Source organism: Sinohyriopsis cumingii, chromosome 7, assembly GCF_028554795.1.
Source record: "Sinohyriopsis cumingii isolate HCF-2022 chromosome 7, ASM2855479v2, whole genome shotgun sequence".
Classification (NCBI taxonomy): domain Eukaryota; kingdom Metazoa; phylum Mollusca; class Bivalvia; order Unionida; family Unionidae; genus Sinohyriopsis; species Sinohyriopsis cumingii.
The window spans coordinates 51,769,485-51,790,528 of record NC_142967.1 but is presented as its reverse complement, the minus strand read 5'-3'; the positions used below and the strand labels follow the sequence as shown (position 1 = coordinate 51,790,528).

The 21,044-nt window shown below is 36.6% G+C and overlaps 3 protein-coding genes across 3 annotated transcripts; all 3 read left to right on the top strand.

Annotated features, from left to right (window-relative positions):
- Positions 1-2,802: 2,802 nt before the first annotated feature.
- LOC149795239 (uncharacterized) lies at positions 2,803-5,337 on the top strand. Its single transcript, XM_089964061.1, has 2 exons — positions 2,803-2,871; positions 4,932-5,337. Exon 2 carries the CDS (start codon positions 4,941-4,943, stop codon positions 5,319-5,321), a length of 381 nt encoding a protein of 126 aa, XP_089820187.1. The 5' UTR covers positions 2,803-2,871; positions 4,932-4,940; the 3' UTR covers positions 5,322-5,337.
- Positions 5,338-10,419: 5,082 nt separating this feature from the next.
- Positions 10,420-12,790, top strand: LOC149795238 (uncharacterized). Its single transcript, XM_089964060.1, has 2 exons — positions 10,420-10,488; positions 12,385-12,790. The coding sequence occupies exon 2, from the start codon at positions 12,394-12,396 to the stop codon at positions 12,772-12,774; it is 381 nt and encodes a 126-aa protein (XP_089820186.1). The 5' UTR covers positions 10,420-10,488; positions 12,385-12,393; the 3' UTR covers positions 12,775-12,790.
- A 5,082-nt stretch (positions 12,791-17,872) lies between these two features.
- On the top strand, positions 17,873-20,257 carry LOC149795237 (uncharacterized). Its single transcript, XM_089964059.1, has 2 exons — positions 17,873-17,941; positions 19,852-20,257. The coding sequence occupies exon 2, from the start codon at positions 19,861-19,863 to the stop codon at positions 20,239-20,241; it is 381 nt and encodes a 126-aa protein (XP_089820185.1). The 5' UTR covers positions 17,873-17,941; positions 19,852-19,860; the 3' UTR covers positions 20,242-20,257.
- Positions 20,258-21,044: the final 787 nt, after the last annotated feature.

The window sequence follows — 21,044 nt, the reverse complement described above, 5'->3', positions numbered from 1 at the left end:
TGCAACATTCTGGTGATGTTTAATGGTGTTGATACCCACACGCTAAGAAACATCCACCAGGCTTGGTATTCAGGGGACATTGATATGATGAAGCTTAAAAACTTCTTCTCAGAAGTTTAGAAACTTCTTCGCAAAAGCGCGAGCGATACCTCATGATTTTTACTATACATTTACATGATTTCCAGTCGCGATATCGCACTGGTCTCGATAATATATTTGGTCGAGAGTCCTGCCACTTGATAGCTACGTTTTTACACAGACAGTAACAGAGAAGAGGATGACGCTTAATAGTGAATGTATTGGAACGGTAAACGAGGAGGCATACAAATTAGCACACATATACATTCACCGAGACGTGCGCTCTCATAGCTATGTACAGCATAATCCTTATTCAAGTGTAGACAAAACATATGGTCACAAGTCACATCGCAATGCTACCTATAAGTTGCAAAGGTGTCTTATAACGCTTGCACATTTTGCATGGCTCATCTTTTTCTTGACGTACCAGTACTTCTGGTGCAGGTGATTCAGAAACGCAAACTTTTCATGCTTAGTTGATTGCGATTTTGGTTGGTAATGCTTGTAATAATTTTCAAATTTATATACACCTTGGTACCCATTGTAATTTTGTCTTAATCCGTTGGCCTTAAGCTCTTAAATGCTTAATAGACGATTTCTGTTCTTACAAAAGAGCTATACATTTAAGGTTTCTTTGCATCAGGGATAACCCAAAACGTATGTTAAGACGGTTACATTGAGATGCACTGCCGCTACTTTTACATCTACTGTCTTGTGCAAAGGAGACGATGTACACTTTTCCAGCGTACATACAAACAAATGCATTCTGGAGCAAGACCTGGTTTAAATTTTTTATCAGGTAGATAGTCATACATCGTGACAAGGCAATGACTTTGGCTATGCTGCCGAAGCCAGTCAAAGGTTTTATTCATATTTAAATTGTTCCAAAGAACTCGTAGGGAACAATTTCACTTGTTTTTAAAAGCTTTCCACTCTGTCTATCCCAGACGGGAACATCATATCTAAATGAAAATCCTTTATCACTTGATAGTAAACATGAAACTGATGACAACTGCGCCTTATAACATGCAGTCCTCCCCACCACCCTCCCCCCCCCCCGACCTGCTGCAGGTGGGTATAGACAGTGGATCCACAAATGATGGTCGCCTACCAAGCAAAGTTTGGATGGGTTTTTGCCAAAACATCAGCTCGCTAAAAGCATGATACATGAATGACTGCAGACTACAAAGCAGTGAAAAAGCTGGTTATTTGTTTGGGTGGAGTGTACCTGTAAGCGGCATTTAGAAAATCTCGACGCATGTCATAGACGAACGGCATTCGTCGGCTGATATGGTGAGTACACATTCACAATTGAAATTAAATAACAGTGAGAACAAATATTAACATACTATCCGTCTATCATGTCATGCCTTCTTCAGCATCATTACTGCAAACACCGTCGGATTATGGTGTCCGTTTAATGACAATCCAAATAGTGAGTCTCTAAACCAAGAAGCTTGCACATCTAATATGGCCAGTGCAAGCGCAGGCATTGATGCCGATTTTAAGGTCGTGTACTTAATTAACGGCAGATAGCATCATGCCGGTCAGCAAAATTAACGAAAACGGGATTTGGTTCATATCGCTGTTATTCGAAAGAAATTTTAAGAATGTTAGTTGTTTCACTCACAGCTGAAATAGCGAAACTATCCACATCACAATCACGGGTTGTAATTCGTTAACCATAATGGAAATCGTAGTGATGGAACATGGTGAACGCCTTTAAACCGTGGAAACGTATACATACGCGTTCACTTTGGCAGCAGTAATTAGTCTGTAGTTCCCATTAACGCCTTACATGAAATATTTACAACTAGATTTGCGCTTTTGTATGTCGCTTTAAACTGCGTCAGGTGTTTGGTCCTGAATGGGAACGCACAAGCATTGAATATTGCAACCGTTCTAACCATCTTTGGCTTCCTCAGTTGGAAATCGAACTATACCTATCTCAAAGGCGAGAATAAATAGCATTTAGACATAAGCGAACAAGAAAAATAATTTGTGCAGTCACTGTGTTTATAATTGTAATACCTTCCTTATCTGCTATTTTAGTTATCATTAAGACAGAAGAGAAATGTTAAAAGCAGCGGTGTGTCATCCGGATCAGTAAAGTGTGCATCAATGTATTTACAAACTGTGAGATAACCGTTTTATGAAGCACTATACAGACACATTGGAAACGTATACTTGGTCCATTGGAACAAGATATTAAAAGTCAGTTGAACGTACATTAGCCGTAGCATCCTTGCAATCTCATTCCTTCCTCTCTATTCACTTATTTTGAATTAACATTGAAATATTACAAGTTTTGCAGAAAGCAATAGAAATCGTGAAGTCGGATTCCTTTACAGTATGTAATTGAAAAGCAACAACAGTAATACCCTTTTCGCTAACACTGATGGCTAGTAGTTATGCTTACTATATTAGTAAATTCCAATGACATATCTGTCTTTATAGTAATGTTGAAGGTTAATAAATTAAACTTCATTAAGCTAATGAAACTCTTCACGATAGCTCTAGATGTAGACGTGGCTGTTTTGTTGTTGTTGTGAAATTATGTTTTCAAATGCTATGCGGAAAAATCCGTAAATATTTCAAGTCTCAAATTAATCTTGTTGAATAATGTGTTTCCTTCTTCTTTATCAATCATCGTCTTTGATTAAATGTGACAGATACTTAGTCTAAAATTGGTATAAAAGTGCTGCATATCTGACGAAGCAGCACAGGCAACTGCCAGTCCTTAGTCGAACGTTCAGGTCTTTAGTGTCCTTTACATCGGCACCAACCATACAGGTAAGTGACATTACTGAAAATGCTAATTAACTTTCTTGATTAATCCACATAATATACCCTTAGAAAGTTAGAAATAAATAACAATTTTAACATTTTTAGAAGATGAATGTCTTACTATACGCGAAAGGGAAGTCTCAAGAAAGGTAAACCTCTCTTGATCGTGCTTTACAGAAAAAGATACTGTTCTAAATTATTTGTAAAACATACCATTCTAGTATTGGATCTAATTACAAAATCTTTATCCACAGCCTATTTTAGCAACATTTTCATTTTGTAAGAATAAAATATTTTATGCATTCGGTAAACAATGTCTGTATCACTACGATGTCTACAAGAGCTCTAAATGTGTATAGGGATGTGCAAATCATTGCTCATATTTTATTTTAATAAGACCATTGAAAAATCAACACCTAACAATGTATTACTTCGAGGAACATAATATCGATTTACAAATAAATATTTCAATGCATCCTTTCTTTTCAATACTCTGCAGGAGCATTTTATTTTGTTTTGTATTAAAATGTTATCATCAATGTTCGTATTTAGACGCATATGTGTTTAGAAATTAGTTATTTTCATATTACGTTTTGCAAAGATGCATAGGAACAGCTGGATGATAAAGCAGATTTTTTTAATAAATGAAAAGAAGATGCATTGCACAAGTATACTTAATGATAATTACGTCCAATTTAATTCATCGTGAAAAATATCAAATAAAAGGGACCTGGGATAAGAACAGGAGATACATTTTCAGAACTTAAAAACGAAAAAATGCAGAAGACTTTTAAGGTTTAGAACCATTAGTTCTTATAGATGAGAATGTTTATTTCATATAAACAAAACATACATATTTAAATGTTAAACAGTTTACGTGTGGTGTTCATTTTATTGGTTTCACTCATCTACCTAGTAACTTGTGAAAGCTACGAAAGAGATATACAATGACAATGCAGAGCAGGAATGAAGTCTTAGATTTTCAGACTGTTAACCTAAACGTTTCACTTAAGGCTATTTAATTGTTCACTATGGAACTTAATTTGTCTAACATCGCGAAACGTGATGATGGCAGCTCGTCGAGTCGATCATTCACTTTCTTACCTTACATATATATATATATATATATATATATATATATATATATATATATATATATATATATATATATATATATATATATATATATATATATATATATATATATATATATATATATATATAGATATATATATATATATATATATACACACACACACACACATATATATATATATATATATATATATATATATATATATATATATATATATATATATATATATATATATATATATATATATATATATATATATATATATATATATATACTGCGTTTCACAAGCAATTATTGATCTTCAAACCAATGCTTATTTTCTTCTATTGCAATATATGAACTAGACGGGTGGTATAAGATATATGAAAAATGAAGTTCGTCGTCGATGGGACATTAATATTAAAAGTAGTGAAATTCTCTTAAGGAGACTTCATTTTTTTCCCATCAAAACCTATTGTAAAGTCATGCGGTCTTTTAGCGAGAGTCGGGTATATTTCTCCTTCAGAAGCATGACACTATACACACACGTATATTTTCAAGCAGCCCAGTATAGGAGATCTCGATATCATTAGGCAGTTCCAGAAGATGGTGCCCAGGAATTGACCCCATAACGGAGCTCGAATAATCTCGAGAGTATTAATTGAATATTCTAAAATTTGGAGGTGATGGAATCGATGCTTTATTAAGAAATTTACCTTGAGCACCAGTAAAAACGCATGGAATCGATATAGTTCAATTTTTGAACCTTAAATATACTTTTTTTATTATTAATATTTTAGTTTTCCATTGAGACATTTACAATTACCTTGCAACAAGGACACTATGGAAGCAAACCCCTTCGTCTTTCATTCTTTAAAGCAGAAGATATAATATCAACATGCATGCGGAGGAATCGTATAAACCACACCACGAAGCAAAACGTTTGTTTCATTTAATATTGTCATTTATTTTGTAAACGTACTTTCTCTAGCAGACGGAAATGAAGACTGCACTAGTTCTCCTAGCCTGCATAGTAGGTGCTGCCGTCGGTACATTCTACGGTGGCCATGGCGGCTATGGCGGTTATGGTGGCTACGGAGGATATGGTGGCTACGGCGGACATGGCGGCTATGGTGGCTATGGTGGCTACGGCGGTTATGGAGGATATGGAGGTCATGGTGGCTATGGAGGATATGGTGGATATAGTAGCGGCAGGGGCTTGGGCTGGGGATTGGGATTCGGCGGTGGATATGGGGGATATGGAGGATACAGCGGAGGCAAGGGGTGGGGTTTAGGATTCGGCGGAGGAATTGGAGGATTCGGAGGTGGATTTGGCTGGGGTAGAGGTGGCTACGGATACAGCAAACGCCATGGAAAGTAAGAAATATCAGTCTTGCCCGTAACATGTTTGTCACATCTTATGCCTGATATACGAGTTTGACTTAAACGTTAGCTTATCAACCTGAATTTCAAGTTATTCTCTACATTTATTAGCTCTCTAGATTCGAATGAACAAAGCAAATTAGTTTTCAAGATGCATATCCTTAGAAAACCAATACTGTACTTTATTTTTGCAACTCACCCACTGCAAATGCTCTTAATGCCTCTCATTTCTTTTACAGATATTAGGAAAATCTCATAGAACCAAAGACGGAGACGAAAAAGAAAGGAATAGCACGCGATAATTGAATCATTTTTGTATCCATTGTTGTATGTTATGACTTAATAAATTGTTTCATTGAAGATAATAAAAGGACATTATAGTCATTATTTTATTACATTCTATAATCTTTCTCTCTCTCTATATATATATAGTCAACCTTTAAACCTATTACTGTAAATAAATTTGCTCTTTCTGTAACTGTATTTGTTCTTTTTATAACTGCATTTGTCTTTCTGTCTCTCTTTCTTCCTTATCAAACTGCATTTGCATCTGTTTTTCTTTTTCTCTTTCCTGTCTCACTCTTGATCGTATTGATATCAAAACAACCGTTCAGCATGTGTTCGATACAATTATTCAACGATTGCCAGATCACAATGAATCGCAGTGTGCCATCGTCTGATTGTGTTGTTATGTTATTGCATCGGAGATGTTATTGCACCAAGAAACTCTCCGCAACGATCAACATGTAACGACTGTGGCCATCGCAGGCCGCCACGTTCATAAATTCGTTCAAAAGTAGATTGAACTTTAGTTGCTGTCTTTGTTGATAGTTGTTCTGATTCTTTATATCTACCTGCAACGTCAGCAACAGTCAACACGTAATTTGATGTTCGCGATTGACGTCTACCAGTTTTAATAGTATCATGTGGTAAAAACAAAATATCTACTTGATGAACTTCATTTCGAGTGTTGACATCAAAATGTGCGTACTGAATTTGTTTAGGTGGTGGCAATAAATGTGCCATATTGCCTGTCGTGCTAACCAAATTTCAGTAACAGAACGTGCGACCCTTGCTGCATCAGCAAATTTACTAATCGCTGCTCTACCCCTCCAATATCCTCTTGGGCTATAATAGTCCATATAATAATTATCCATGTTTAAATACAGGACCCTAGCACTAGTATACCTTTCATCGCAGACGTTATTAAAATTAGCAAACGATTATCTGAGATATTTATCTTTTACAGACTTTAGAGTCTGAATCAACTTCACGTCTGCAATATGTCGTTGTTTGGAATTTTATTCCCAAGGTCATGAACATGGATCGCTTGATCAATCGTATATAATGGATACCCTTCAGGTCTTGTTTGATTTTTCTCGTCAAGTAGGATATAAAGACGGGTTGAAAGATCACAATAATTATATCCAGGAAGATGCTTCTCGCCAGGACACCTAGTCCATCGAGCCCCTGGTAATTTTCCCAGTGAAGCAGTGATATCCCCGCCTGTTGCATGCAGAATGCATTTGTAGTTTTTGTACCACATTTAACACTCTTGCCCGTAAGTGCACGCTTTCTATTCCTCGTCGTTATTGTACTTATTTCACTGGTATTGGTGGGTACTATGCATAGAATACAATATAATGCCATCTACTTATTATATTTCTTCGAGGGGCCCCGAGTTGTCTAAAGCGGTTATCGTTACGGAACACTGCTATCTCACCTGAGTCTGCGTGGGTTCGAGTCTCGGATTCGGCCAATGTGGGTATGTGAGAAAGCTTGACAGTAGTTTTTCGTGGGTCGGTGGTTCTTTCCGGGGTTTTCCGGGGTTTTCCTCCACCATTACTTCTGGCCGCCATGTATAGCCTATCGTGTGCTGAAACATTGCATTAAACCGCACAACAACAACAAACAACATGGATGTAATTGACTTCTCAGCAATTGGAAAACAAGAGCCAGTCAAGCATCATCGAGCGCTACCAAATTCTATCAGAGCAATTATCATAGGTCTATAAGGGTCTGGTAAGAGGCTATTTCTACTTGGACGAGGATGGTAATGATCGTATTGATTTTATTACGATCAACGATGCACCGTTGGTAGATGATCTCAACGAGGTATAAACATTCTCGTAGTATACGATGATGTGATACTAGACAAACAATCGAATCCAGTTCGGATATTTTCCCGAGGCAGATACAAAAACACCGGTATTATATATGTTACTCAGCGATATGTGAAAATACGTAAAGTGATCATAGATAACTGCAATATTCTGATTTTGTTTAATGGTGTTGATACCCACACGCTAAGAAACATCCACCAGGCTTGGTATTCAGGGGACATTGATATGATGAAGCTTAAAAACTTCTTCTCAGAAGTTTAGAAACTTCTTCGCAAAAGCGCGAGCGATACCTCATGATTTTTACTATACATTTACATGATTCTCAGTCGCGATATCGCACTGGTCTCGATAATATATTTGGTCGAGAGTCCTGCCACTTGATAGCTACGTTTCTATACAGACAGTAATAGAGAAGAGGATGACGCTTAATAGTGAATGATCGGATCGGTAAACGAGGACGCATACAAATGAGCACACATATACATTCACTGAGACGTGCGCTCTCATAGCTATGTACAGCATGTTCCTTGTTCAAGTGTAGACAAAACATATGGTCACAAGTCACATCGCAATGCTACCTATAAGTTGCAAAGGTATCTTATGACGCTTGCACATTTTGCATGGCTCACCTTTTTCTTGACGTACCAATACTTCTGGTGCAGGTGATTCAAAAACGCAAACGTTTCATGGTTAGTTGATTGCGATTTTCATGCTCTTGTTGCTCTGCCAGCATTGACAGTATCGTTGGTAATGCTTGTAATAATTTTCAAATTTACATACACCTTGGTACCCATTGTAATTTTGTCTTAATCCGTTGGTCATTTGCTCTTAAATGCTTAATAGACGATTTCTGTTCTTACAAAAGAGCTATACATTTAAGGTTTCTTTGCATCAGGGATAACCCAAAACGTATGTTAAGACGATTACATTGAGCTGCACTGCCGCTACTTTTACATCTACTATCTTGTGCAAAGGAGACGATGTACACTTTTCCAGCGTACATACAAACAAATGCTTTCTGGAGTAAGACCTGGTTTAAATTTTTTATCAGGTAGATAGTCATACTTCGTGACAAGGCAATGACTTTGGCTATGCTGCCGAAGCCAGTCTAAGGTTTTATTCATATTTAAATTGTTCGAAAGAACTCGTAGGGAACAATTTCACTTGTTTTTAAAAGCTTTCCACTCTGTCTATCCCAGACGGGAACATCATATCTAAATGAAAATCCTTTATCACTTGATAGTAAACATGAAACTGATGACAACTGCGCCTTATAACAGGCAGCCCTCCCCTCTCCCCCCCCCCCCCGACTTGCTGCAGGGGGGTATAGACAGTGGATCCACAAATGGTGGTCGCCTACCAAGCAATGTTTGGATGGGTTTTTGCCAAAACATCAGCTCGCTAAAATCATGATACATGAATGACTGCAGACTACAAAGCAGTGAAAAAGCTGGTTATTTGTTTGGGTGGAGTGTACCTGTAAGCGGCATTTAGAAAATCTCGACGCATGTCATAGACGAACGGCATTCGTCGGCTGATATGGTGAGTACACATTCACAATTGAAATTAAACAACAGTGAGAACAAATATTAACATACTATCTGTCTATCATGTCATGCCTTCTTTAGCAACATTACTGTAATCGCCATCGGACTATCGTGTCCGTTTAACGACAATCCAGATAGTGAGTCTCTAAACCAAGAAGCCTGCACTTCTAATATGGCCAGTGCAAGCGCAGGCATTGATGCCGATTTTAAGGTCGTGTACTTAATTAACGATAATAGCATCATGCCGTTCAGCAAAATCAGCGAAAACGTGATTTGGTTCATATCGCTGTTATTCAAAACAAATTTTAAGAATGATAGTTGTTTCACTCACGGCTGAAACAGCGAAACTAGCCACATGACAGACACCTGATTGTAATTCAATCACCACAATGGAAATCGTAGTGATGGAACATGGTTAACGCCTTTAAGCCGTACAAACGTAGACATACGTGTTCACGTTGGCAGCAGTAATTAGTCTGTAGTTCCCATTAACGCCTTACATGAAATATTTACAACTAGATTTGCGTTTTTGTTTGTCGCTTTAAACTCCCTCAGGTGTTTGGACCTCAATGGGAACGCACAAGCATTGGAAATTGCAACCATTCTGACCATCTTTGGCTTCCTCAGTTAGAAATCGAACTATACCTATCTCGAAGGCGAGAATAAATAGCATTTAGACATAAGCGAACAAGAAAAATAATTTGTGCAGTCACTGTGTTTATAATTGTAATACCTTCCTTTTCTGATATTTTAGTTATCATTAAGAAAGAAGAGAAATGTTAAAAGCAGCGGTGTGTCATCCGGATCAGTAAAGTGTGCATCAATGTATTTACAAACTGTGAGATAACCGTTTTATGAAGCACTATACAGACACATTGGAAACGTATACTTGGTCCATTGGAACAAGATATTAAAAGTCAGTTGAATGTACATTAGCCGTAGCATCCTTGCAATCTCATTCCTTCCTCTCTATTCACTTATTTTGAATTAACATTGAAATATTACAAGTTTTGCAGAAAGCAATAGAAATCGTGAAGTCGGATCCCTTTACAGTATGAAATTGGAAAGCAACAACAGTAATACCCTTTTCGCTAACACTGATGGCTAGTAGTTATGCTTACTATATTAGTAAATTCCAATGACATATCTGTCTTTATAGTAATGTTGAAGGTTAATAAATTAAACTTCATTAAGCTAATGAAACTCTTCACGATAGCTCTAGATGTAGACGTGGCTGTTTTGTTGTTGTTGTGAAATTATGTTTGCAAATGCTATGCGGAAAAATCCGTAAATATTTCAAGTCTCAAATTAATCTTGTTGAATAATGTGTTTCCTTCTTCTTTATCAATCATCGTCTTTGATTAAATGTGACAGATACTTAGTCTAAAATTGGTATAAAAGTGCTGCATATCTGACGAAGCAGCACAGGCAACTGCCAGTCCTTAGTCGAACGTTCAGGTCTTTAGTGTCCTTTACATCGGCACCAACCATACAGGTAAGTGACATTATTGAAAATGCTAATTAACTTTCGTGATTAACCCGCATAATATACCCTTAGAAAGTTAGAAATAAATAACAATTTTAACATTTTTAGAAGATGAATGTCTTACTATACGCGAAAGGGAAGTCTCAAGAAAGGTAAACCTCTCTTGATCGTGCTTTACAGAAAAAGATACTGTTCTAAATTATTTGTAAAACATACCATTCTAGTATTGGATCTAATTACAAAATCTTTATCCACAGCCTATTTTAGCAACATTTTCATTTTGTAAGAATAAAATATTTTATGCATTCGGTAAACAATGTCTGTATCACTACGATGTCTACAAGAGCTCTAAATGTGTATAGGGATGTGCAAATCATTGCTCATATTTTATTTTAATAAGACCATTGAAAAATCAACACCTAACAATGTATTACTTCGAGGAACATAATATCGATTTACAAATAAATATTTCAATGCATCCTTTCTTTTCAATACTCTGCAGGAACATTTTATTTTGTTTTGTATTTAAATGTTATCATCAATGTTCGTATTTAGACGCATATGTGTTTAGAAATTAGTTATTTTCATATTAAGTTTTGCAAAGTTGCATAGGAACAGCTGGATGATAAAGCAGATTTTTTTAATAAATGAAAAGAAGATGCATTGCACAAGTATACTTAATGATAATTACGTCCAATTTAATTCATCGTGAAAAATATCAAATAAAAGAGACCTGGGATAAGAACAGGTAATACATCTTCAGTACTTAAAAACGAAAAAATGCAGAAGACGTTTAAGGTTTAGAACCATTAGTTCTTATAGATGAGAATGTTTATTTCATATAAACAAAACATACATATTTAAATATTAAACAGTTTACGTGTGGTGTTCATTTTATTGGTTTCACTCATCTACCTAGTAACTTGTGAAAGCTACGAAAGAGATATACAATGACAATGCAGAGCAGGAATGAAGTCTTAGATTTTCAGACTGTTAACCTAAACGTTTCACTTAAGGCTATTTAATTGTTCACTATGGAACTTAATTTGTCTAACATCGCGAAACGTGATGATGGCAGCTCGTCGAGTCGATCATTCACTTTCTTACCTTACATATATATATATATATATATATATATATATATATATATATATATATATATATATATATATATATATATATATATATATATATATATATATCTATATACTGCGTTTCACAAGCAAGAATTGATCTTCAAACTAATGCTTATTTTCTTCTATTGCAATATATGAACTAGACGGGTGGTATAAGATATATGAAAAATGAAGTTCGTCGTCGATGGGACATTAATATTAAAAGTAGTGAAATTCTCTTAAGGAGACTTCATTTTTTTCCCATCAAAACCTATTGTAAAGTCATGCGGTCTTTTAGCGAGAGTCGGGTATATTTCTCCTTCAGAAGCATGACACTATACACACACGTATATTTTCAAGCAGCCCAGTATAGGAGATCTCGATATCATTAGGCAGTTCCAGAAGATGGTGCCCAGGAATTGACCCCATAACGGAGCTCGAATAATCTCGAGAGTATTAATTGAATATTCTAAAATTTGGAGGTGATGGAATCGATGCTTTATTAAGAAATTTACCTTGAGCACCAGTAAAAACGCATGGAATCGATATAGTTCAATTTTTGAACCTTAAATATACTTTTTTTATTATTAATATTTTAGTTTTCCATTGAGACATTTACAATTACCTTGCAACAAGGACACTATGGAAGCAAACCCCTTCGTCTTTCATTCTTTAAAGCAGAAGATATAATATCAACATGCATGCGGAGGAATCGTATAAACCACACCACGAAGCAAAACGTTTGTTTCATTTAATATTGTCATTTATTTTGTAAACGTACTTTCTCTAGCAGACGGAAATGAAGACTGCACTAGTTCTCCTAGCCTGCATAGTAGGTGCTGCCGTCGGTACATTCTACGGTGGCCATGGCGGCTATGGCGGTTATGGTGGCTACGGAGGATATGGTGGCTACGGCGGACATGGCGGCTATGGTGGCTATGGTGGCTACGGCGGTTATGGAGGATATGGAGGTCATGGTGGCTATGGAGGATATGGTGGATATAGTAGCGGCAGGGGCTTGGGCTGGGGATTGGGATTCGGCGGTGGATATGGGGGATATGGAGGATACAGCGGAGGCAAGGGGTGGGGTTTAGGATTCGGCGGAGGAATTGGAGGATTCGGAGGTGGATTTGGCTGGGGTAGAGGTGGCTACGGATACAGCAAACGCCATGGAAAGTAAGAAATATCAGTCTTGCCCGTAACATGTTTGTCACATCTTATGCCTGATATACGAGTTTGACTTAAACGTTAGCTTATCAACCTGAATTTCAAGTTATTCTCTACATTTATTAGCTCTCTAGATTCGAATGAACAAAGCAAATTAGTTTTCAAGATGCATATCCTTAGAAAACCAATACTGTACTTTATTTTTGCAACTCACCCACTGCAAATGCTCTTAATGCCTCTCATTTCTTTTACAGATATTAGGAAAATCTCATAGAACCAAAGACGGAGACGAAAAAGAAAGGAATAGCACGCGATAATTGAATCATTTTTGTATCCATTGTTGTATGTTATGACTTAATAAATTGTTTCATTGAAGATAATAAAAGGACATTATAGTCATTATTTTATTACATTCTATAATCTTTCTCTCTCTCTATATATATATAGTCAACCTTTAAACCTATTACTGTAAATAAATTTGCTCTTTCTGTAACTGTATTTGTTCTTTTTATAACTGCATTTGTCTTTCTGTCTCTCTTTCTTCCTTATCAAACTGCATTTGCATCTGTTTTTCTTTTTCTCTTTCCTGTCTCACTCTTGATCGTATTGATATCAAAACAACCGTTCAGCATGTGTTCGATACAATTATTCAACGATTGCCAGATCACAATGAATCGCAGTGTGCCATCGTCTGATTGTGTTGTTATGTTATTGCATCGGAGATGTTATTGCACCAAGAAACTCTCCGCAACGATCAACATGTAACGACTGTGGCCATCGCAGGCCGCCACGTTCATAAATTCGTTCAAAAGTAGATTGAACTTTAGTTGCTGTCTTTGTTGATAGTTGTTCTGATTCTTTATATCTACCTGCAACGTCAGCAACAGTCAACACGTAATTTGATGTTCGCGATTGACGTCTACCAGTTTTAATAGTATCATGTGGTAAAAACAAAATATCTACTTGATGAACTTCATTTCGAGTGTTGACATCAAAATGTGCGTACTGAATTTGTTTAGGTGGTGGCAATAAATGTGCCATATTGCCTGTCGTGCTAACCAAATTTCAGTAACAGAACGTGCGACCCTTGCTGCATCAGCAAATTTACTAATCGCTGCTCTACCCCTCCAATATCCTCTTGGGCTATAATAGTCCATATAATAATTATCCATGTTTAAATACAGGACCCTAGCACTAGTATACCTTTCATCGCAGACGTTATTAAAATTAGCAAACGATTATCTGAGATATTTATCTTTTACAGACTTTAGAGTCTGAATCAACTTCACGTCTGCAATATGTCGTTGTTTGGAATTTTATTCCCAAGGTCATGAACATGGATCGCTTGATCAATCGTATATAATGGATACCCTTCAGGTCTTGTTTGATTTTTCTCGTCAAGTAGGATATAAAGACGGGTTGAAAGATCACAATAATTATATCCAGGAAGATGCTTCTCGCCAGGACACCTAGTCCATCGAGCCCCTGGTAATTTTCCCAGTGAAGCAGTGATATCCCCGCCTGTTGCATGCAGAATGCATTTGTAGTTTTTGTACCACATTTAACACTCTTGCCCGTAAGTGCACGCTTTCTATTCCTCGTCGTTATTGTACTTATTTCACTGGTATTGGTGGGTACTATGCATAGAATACAATATAATGCCATCTACTTATTATATTTCTTCGAGGGGCCCCGAGTTGTCTAAAGCGGTTATCGTTACGGAACACTGCTATCTCACCTGAGTCTGCGTGGGTTCGAGTCTCGGATTCGGCCAATGTGGGTATGTGAGAAAGCTTGACAGTAGTTTTTCGTGGGTCGGTGGTTCTTTCCGGGGTTTTCCGGGGTTTTCCTCCACCATTACTTCTGGCCGCCATGTATAGCCTATCGTGTGCTGAAACATTGCATTAAACCGCACAACAACAACAAACAACATGGATGTAATTGACTTCTCAGCAATTGGAAAACAAGAGCCAGTCAAGCATCATCGAGCGCTACCAAATTCTATCAGAGCAATTATCATAGGTCTATAAGGGTCTGGTAAGAGGCTATTTCTACTTGGACGAGGATGGTAATGATCGTATTGATTTTATTACGATCAACGATGCACCGTTGGTAGATGATCTCAACGAGGTATAAACATTCTCGTAGTATACGATGATGTGATACTAGACAAACAATCGAATCCAGTTCGGATATTTTCCCGAGGCAGATACAAAAACACCGGTATTATATATGTTACTCAGCGATATGTGAAAATACGTAAAGTGATCATAGATAACTGCAATATTCTGATTTTGTTTAATGGTGTTGATACCCACACGCTAAGAAACATCCACCAGGCTTGGTATTCAGGGGACATTGATATGATGAAGCTTAAAAACTTCTTCTCAGAAGTTTAGAAACTTCTTCGCAAAAGCGCGAGCGATACCTCATGATTTTTACTATACATTTACATGATTCTCAGTCGCGATATCGCACTGGTCTCGATAATATATTTGGTCGAGAGTCCTGCCACTTGATAGCTACGTTTCTATACAGACAGTAATAGAGAAGAGGATGACGCTTAATAGTGAATGATCGGATCGGTAAACGAGGACGCATACAAATGAGCACACATATACATTCACTGAGACGTGCGCTCTCATAGCTATGTACAGCATGTTCCTTGTTCAAGTGTAGACAAAACATATGGTCACAAGTCACATCGCAATGCTACCTATAAGTTGCAAAGGTATCTTATGACGCTTGCACATTTTGCATGGCTCACCTTTTTCTTGACGTACCAATACTTCTGGTGCAGGTGATTCAAAAACGCAAACGTTTCATGGTTAGTTGATTGCGATTTTCATGCTCTTGTTGCTCTGCCAGCATTGACAGTATCGTTGGTAATGCTTGTAATAATTTTCAAATTTACATACACCTTGGTACCCATTGTAATTTTGTCTTAATCCGTTGGTCATTTGCTCTTAAATGCTTAATAGACGATTTCTGTTCTTACAAAAGAGCTATACATTTAAGGTTTCTTTGCATCAGGGATAACCCAAAACGTATGTTAAGACGATTACATTGAGCTGCACTGCCGCTACTTTTACATCTACTATCTTGTGCAAAGGAGACGATGTACACTTTTCCAGCGTACATACAAACAAATGCTTTCTGGAGTAAGACCTGGTTTAAATTTTTTATCAGGTAGATAGTCATACTTCGTGACAAGGCAATGACTTTGGCTATGCTGCCGAAGCCAGTCTAAGGTTTTATTCATATTTAAATTGTTCGAAAGAACTCGTAGGGAACAATTTCACTTGTTTTTAAAAGCTTTCCACTCTGTCTATCCCAGACGGGAACATCATATCTAAATGAAAATCCTTTATCACTTGATAGTAAACATGAAACTGATGACAACTGCGCCTTATAACAGGCAGCCCTCCCCTCTCCCCCCCCCCCCCGACTTGCTGCAGGTGGGTATAGACAGTGGATCCACAAATGGTGGTCGCCTACCAAGCAATGTTTGGATGGGTTTTTGCCAAAACATCAGCTCGCTAAAATCATGATACATGAATGACTGCAGACTACAAAGCAGTGAAAAAGCTGGTTATTTGTTTGGGTGGAGTGTACCTGTAAGCGGCATTTAGAAAATCTCGACGCATGTCATAGACGAACGGCATTCGTCGGCTGATATGGTGAGTACACATTCACAATTGAAATTAAACAACAGTGAGAACAAATATTAACATACTATCTGTCTATCATGTCATGCCTTCTTTAGCAACATTACTGTAATCGCCATCGGACTATCGTGTCCGTTTAACGACAATCCAGATAGTGAGTCTCTAAACCAAGAAGCCTGCACTTCTAATATGGCCAGTGCAAGCGCAGGCATTGATGCCGATTTTAAGGTCGTGTACTTAATTAACGATAATAGCATCATGCCGTTCAGCAAAATCAGCGAAAACGTGATTTGGTTCATATCGCTGTTATTCAAAACAAATTTTAAGAATGATAGTTGTTTCACTCACGGCTGAAACAGCGAAACTAGCCACATGACAGACACCTGATTGTAATTCAATCACCACAATGGAAATCGTAGTGATGGAACATGGTTAACGCCTTTAAGCCGTACAAACGTAGACATACGTGTTCACGTTGGCAGCAGTAATTAGTCTGTAGTTCCCATTAACGCCTTACATGAAATATTTACAACTAGATTTGCGTTTTTGTTTGTCGCTTTAAACTCCCTCAGGTGTTTGGACCTCAATGGGAACGCACAAGCATTGGAAATTGCAACCATTCTGACCATCTTTGGCTTCCTCAGTTAGAAATCGAACTATACCTATCTCGAAGGCGAGAATAAATAGCATTTAGACATAAGCGAACAAGAAAAATAATTTGTGCAGTCACTGTGTTTATAATTGTAATACCTTCCTTTTCTGATATTTTAGTTATCATTAAGAAAGAAGAGAAATGTTAAAAGCAGCGGTGTGTCATCCGGATCAGTAAAGTGTGCATCAATGTATTTACAAACTGTGAGATAACCGTTTTATGAAGCACTATACAGACACATTGGAAACGTATACTTGGTCCATTGGAACAAGATATTAAAAGTCAGTTGAATGTACATTAGCCGTAGCATCCTTGCAATCTCATTCCTTCCTCTCTATTCACTTATTTTGAATTAACATTGAAATATTACAAGTTTTGCAGAAAGCAATAGAAATCGTGAAGTCGGATCCCTTTACAGTATGAAATTGGAAAGCAACAACAGTAATACCCTTTTCGCTAACACTGATGGCTAGTAGTTATGCTTACTATATTAGTAAATTCCAATGACATATCTGTCTTTATAGTAATGTTGAAGGTTAATAAATTAAACTTCATTAAGCTAATGAAACTCTTCACGATAGCTCTAGATGTAGACGTGGCTGTTTTGTTGTTGTTGTGAAATTATGTTTGCAAATGCTATGCGGAAAAATCCGTAAATATTTCAAGTCTCAAATTAATCTTGTTGAATAATGTGTTTCCTTCTTCTTTATCAATCATCGTCTTTGATTAAATGTGACAGATACTTAGTCTAAAATTGGTATAAAAGTGCTGCATATCTGACGAAGCAGCACAGGCAACTGCCAGTCCTTAGTCGAACGTTCAGGTCTTTAGTGTCCTTTACATCGGCACCAACCATACAGGTAAGTGACATTATTGAAAATGCTAATTAACTTTCGTGATTAACCCGCATAATATACCCTTAGAAAGTTAGAAATAAATAACAATTTTAACATTTTTAGAAGATGAATGTCTTACTATACGCGAAAGGGAAGCCTCAAGAAAGGTAAACCTCTCTTGAAAAAGATACTGTTCTAAATTATTTGTAAAACATACCATTCTAGTATTGGATCTAATTACAAAATCTTTATCCACAGCCTATTTTAGCAACATTTTCATTTTGTAAGAATAAAATATTTTATGCATTCGGTAAACAATGTCTGTATCACTACGATGTCTACAAGAGCTCTAAATGTGTATAGGGATGTGCAAATCATTGCTCATATTTTATTTTAATAAGACCATTGAAAAATCAACACCTAACAATGTATTACTTCGAGGAACATAATATCGATTTACAAATAAATATTTCAATGCATCCTTTCTTTTCAATACTCTGCAGGAACATTTTATTTTGTTTTGTATTTAAATGTTATCATCAATGTTCGTATTTAGACGCATATGTGTTTAGAAATTAGTTATTTTCATATTAAGTTTTGCAAAGTTGCATAGGAACAGCTGGATGATAAAGCAGATTTTTTTAATAAATGAAAAGAAGATGCATTGCACAAGTATACTTAATGATAATTACGTCCAATTTAATTCATCGTGAAAAATATCAAATAAAAGAGACCTGGGATAAGAACAGGTAATACATCTTCAGTACTTAAAAACGAAAAAATGCAGAAGACGTTTAAGGTTTAGAACCATTAGTTCTTATAGATGAGAATGTTTATTTCATATAAACAAAACATACATATTTAAATATTAAACAGTTTACGTGTGGTGTTCATTTTATTGGTTTCACTCATCTACCTAGTAACTTGTGAAAGCTACGAAAGAGATATACAATGACAATGCAGAGCAGGAATGAAGTCTTAGATTTTCAGACTGTTAACCTAAACGTTTCACTTAAGGCTATTTAATTGTTCACTATGGAACTTAATTTGTCTAACATCGCGAAACGTGATGATGGCAGCTCGTCGAGTCGATCATTCACTTTCTTACCTTACATATATATATATATATATATATATATATATATATATATATATATATATATATATATATATATATATATATATATATATATATATATATATATATATATATATATATATATATATATATCTATATACTGCGTTTCACAAGCAAGAATTGATCTTCAAACTAATGCTTATTTTCTTCTATTGCAATATATGAACTAGACGGGTGGTATAAGATATATGAAAAATGAAGTTCGTCGTCGATGGGACATTAATATTAAAAGTAGTGAAATTCTCTTAAGGAGACTTCATTTTTTTCCCATCAAAACCTATTGTAAAGTCATGCGGTCTTTTAGCGAGAGTCGGGTATATTTCTCCTTCAGAAGCATGACACTATACACACACGTATATTTTCAAGCAGCCCAGTATAGGAGATCTCGATATCATTAGGCAGTTCCAGAAGATGGTGCCCAGGAATTGACCCCATAACGGAGCTCGAATAATCTCGAGAGTATTAATTGAATATTCTAAAATTTGGAGGTGATGGAATCGATGCTTTATTAAGAAATTTACCTTGAGCACCAGTAAAAACGCATGGAATCGATATAGTTCAATTTTTGAACCTTAAATATACTTTTTTTATTATTAATATTTTAGTTTTCCATTGAGACATTTACAATTACCTTGCAACAAGGACACTATGGAAGCAAACCCCTTCGTCTTTCATTCTTTAAAGCAGAAGATATAATATCAACATGCATGCGGAGGAATCGTATAAACCACACCACGAAGCAAAACGTTTGTTTCATTTAATATTGTCATTTATTTTGTAAACGTACTTTCTCTAGCAGACGGAAATGAAGACTGCACTAGTTCTCCTAGCCTGCATAGTAGGTGCTGCCGTCGGTACATTCTACGGTGGCCATGGCGGCTATGGCGGTTATGGTGGCTACGGAGGATATGGTGGCTACGGCGGACATGGCGGCTATGGTGGCTATGGTGGCTACGGCGGTTATGGAGGATATGGAGGTCATGGTGGCTATGGAGGATATGGTGGATATAGTAGCGGCAGGGGCTTGGGCTGGGGATTGGGATTCGGCGGTGGATATGGGGGATATGGAGGATACAGCGGAGGCAAGGGGTGGGGTTTAGGATTCGGCGGAGGAATTGGAGGATTCGGAGGTGGATTTGGCTGGGGTAGAGGTGGCTACGGATACAGCAAACGCCATGGAAAGTAAGAAATATCAGTCTTGCCCGTAACATGTTTGTCACATCTTATGCCTGATATACGAGTTTGACTTAAACGTTAGCTTATCAACCTGAATTTCAAGTTATTCTCTACATTTATTAGCTCTCTAGATTCGAATGAACAAAGCAAATTAGTTTTCAAGATGCATATCCTTAGAAAACCAATACTGTACTTTATTTTTGCAACTCACCCACTGCAAATGCTCTTAATGCCTCTCATTTCTTTTACAGATATTAGGAAAATCTCATAGAACCAAAGACGGAGACGAAAAAGAAAGGAATAGCACGCGATAATTGAATCATTTTTGTATCCATTGTTGTATGTTATGACTTAATAAATTGTTTCATTGAAGATAATAAAAGGACATTATAGTCATTATTTTATTACATTCTATAATCTTTCTCTCTCTCTATATATATATAGTCAACCTTTAAACCTATTACTGTAAATAAATTTGCTCTTTCTGTAACTGTATTTGTTCTTTTTATAACTGCATTTGTCTTTCTGTCTCTCTTTCTTCCTTATCAAACTGCATTTGCATCTGTTTTTCTTTTTCTCTTTCCTGTCTCACTCTTGATCGTATTGATATCAAAACAACCGTTCAGCATGTGTTCGATACAATTATTCAACGATTGCCAGATCACAATGAATCGCAGTGTGCCATCGTCTGATTGTGTTGTTATGTTATTGCATCGGAGATGTTATTGCACCAAGAAACTCTCCGCAACGATCAACATGTAACGACTGTGGCCATCGCAGGCCGCCACGTTCATAAATTCGTTCAAAAGTAGA

Excerpts from the sequence above, each read along its gene's own strand:
- LOC149795239 (XM_089964061.1), top strand. The coding sequence starts at position 4,941 with ATGAAGACTGCACTAGTTCTCCTAGCCTGCATAGTAGGTGCTGCCGTC.
- LOC149795238 (XM_089964060.1), top strand. The coding sequence starts at position 12,394 with ATGAAGACTGCACTAGTTCTCCTAGCCTGCATAGTAGGTGCTGCCGTC.
- LOC149795237 (XM_089964059.1), top strand. The coding sequence starts at position 19,861 with ATGAAGACTGCACTAGTTCTCCTAGCCTGCATAGTAGGTGCTGCCGTC.